General features: G+C 57.3%; 1 protein-coding gene across 1 annotated transcript in view; it reads right to left on the minus strand.

The window, feature by feature from the left end:
- Positions 1-19: 19 nt before the first annotated feature.
- The window catches only part of LOC104530844 (microtubule-associated protein RP/EB family member 3), a gene marked incomplete at both ends in the record, with an annotated part of 861 nt that continues 524 nt past the window's right edge, over positions 20-356 (minus strand). Inside the window, one exon of the mRNA XM_010175551.1 lies at positions 20-221. Coding sequence (XP_010173853.1) covers positions 20-221 — 202 coding nt within the window. The remainder of the gene's footprint in view (positions 222-356) is intronic.

The following is a 356-nucleotide window of genomic DNA, read 5'->3' on the forward strand; positions in this document are numbered from 1 at the left end:
GAGGGGACCCCGACATTACCTGCAGTGCCAATGGGTTTCTTGGGTTTGTTGAAGATGTGATCACCTGGGTTTGGCGGGGGGGCGGCGTCCTGGCCCTGCCGCGCCAGCAGCGGGTTGTACTCCTTCCCGTCGTAGTTGGCATCAAAGAACTTCTTGAACCACTGGATGAACTCGAAATTGTCCTGGAATTTGCCCTTCACCAGCCTCTCCACCGCGATGATCTGAGGAGGAGACACAGAGAGAGATGGGGGTGGGGGAATTCGGAAGAATCTCTTTGCTGCAAGGGTTCTGAGGCATTGGAAGGGGTTGGCCAGGGCAGTGGTGGAGTCCCCATCCCTGGAGGGATTGAAGAGTCG

Source organism: Antrostomus carolinensis, unplaced genomic scaffold (assembly GCF_000700745.2).
Source record: "Antrostomus carolinensis isolate BGI_N321 unplaced genomic scaffold, ASM70074v2 scaffold36129, whole genome shotgun sequence".
In the NCBI taxonomy this organism is placed as follows: Eukaryota; Metazoa; Chordata; class Aves; order Caprimulgiformes; family Caprimulgidae; genus Antrostomus; species Antrostomus carolinensis.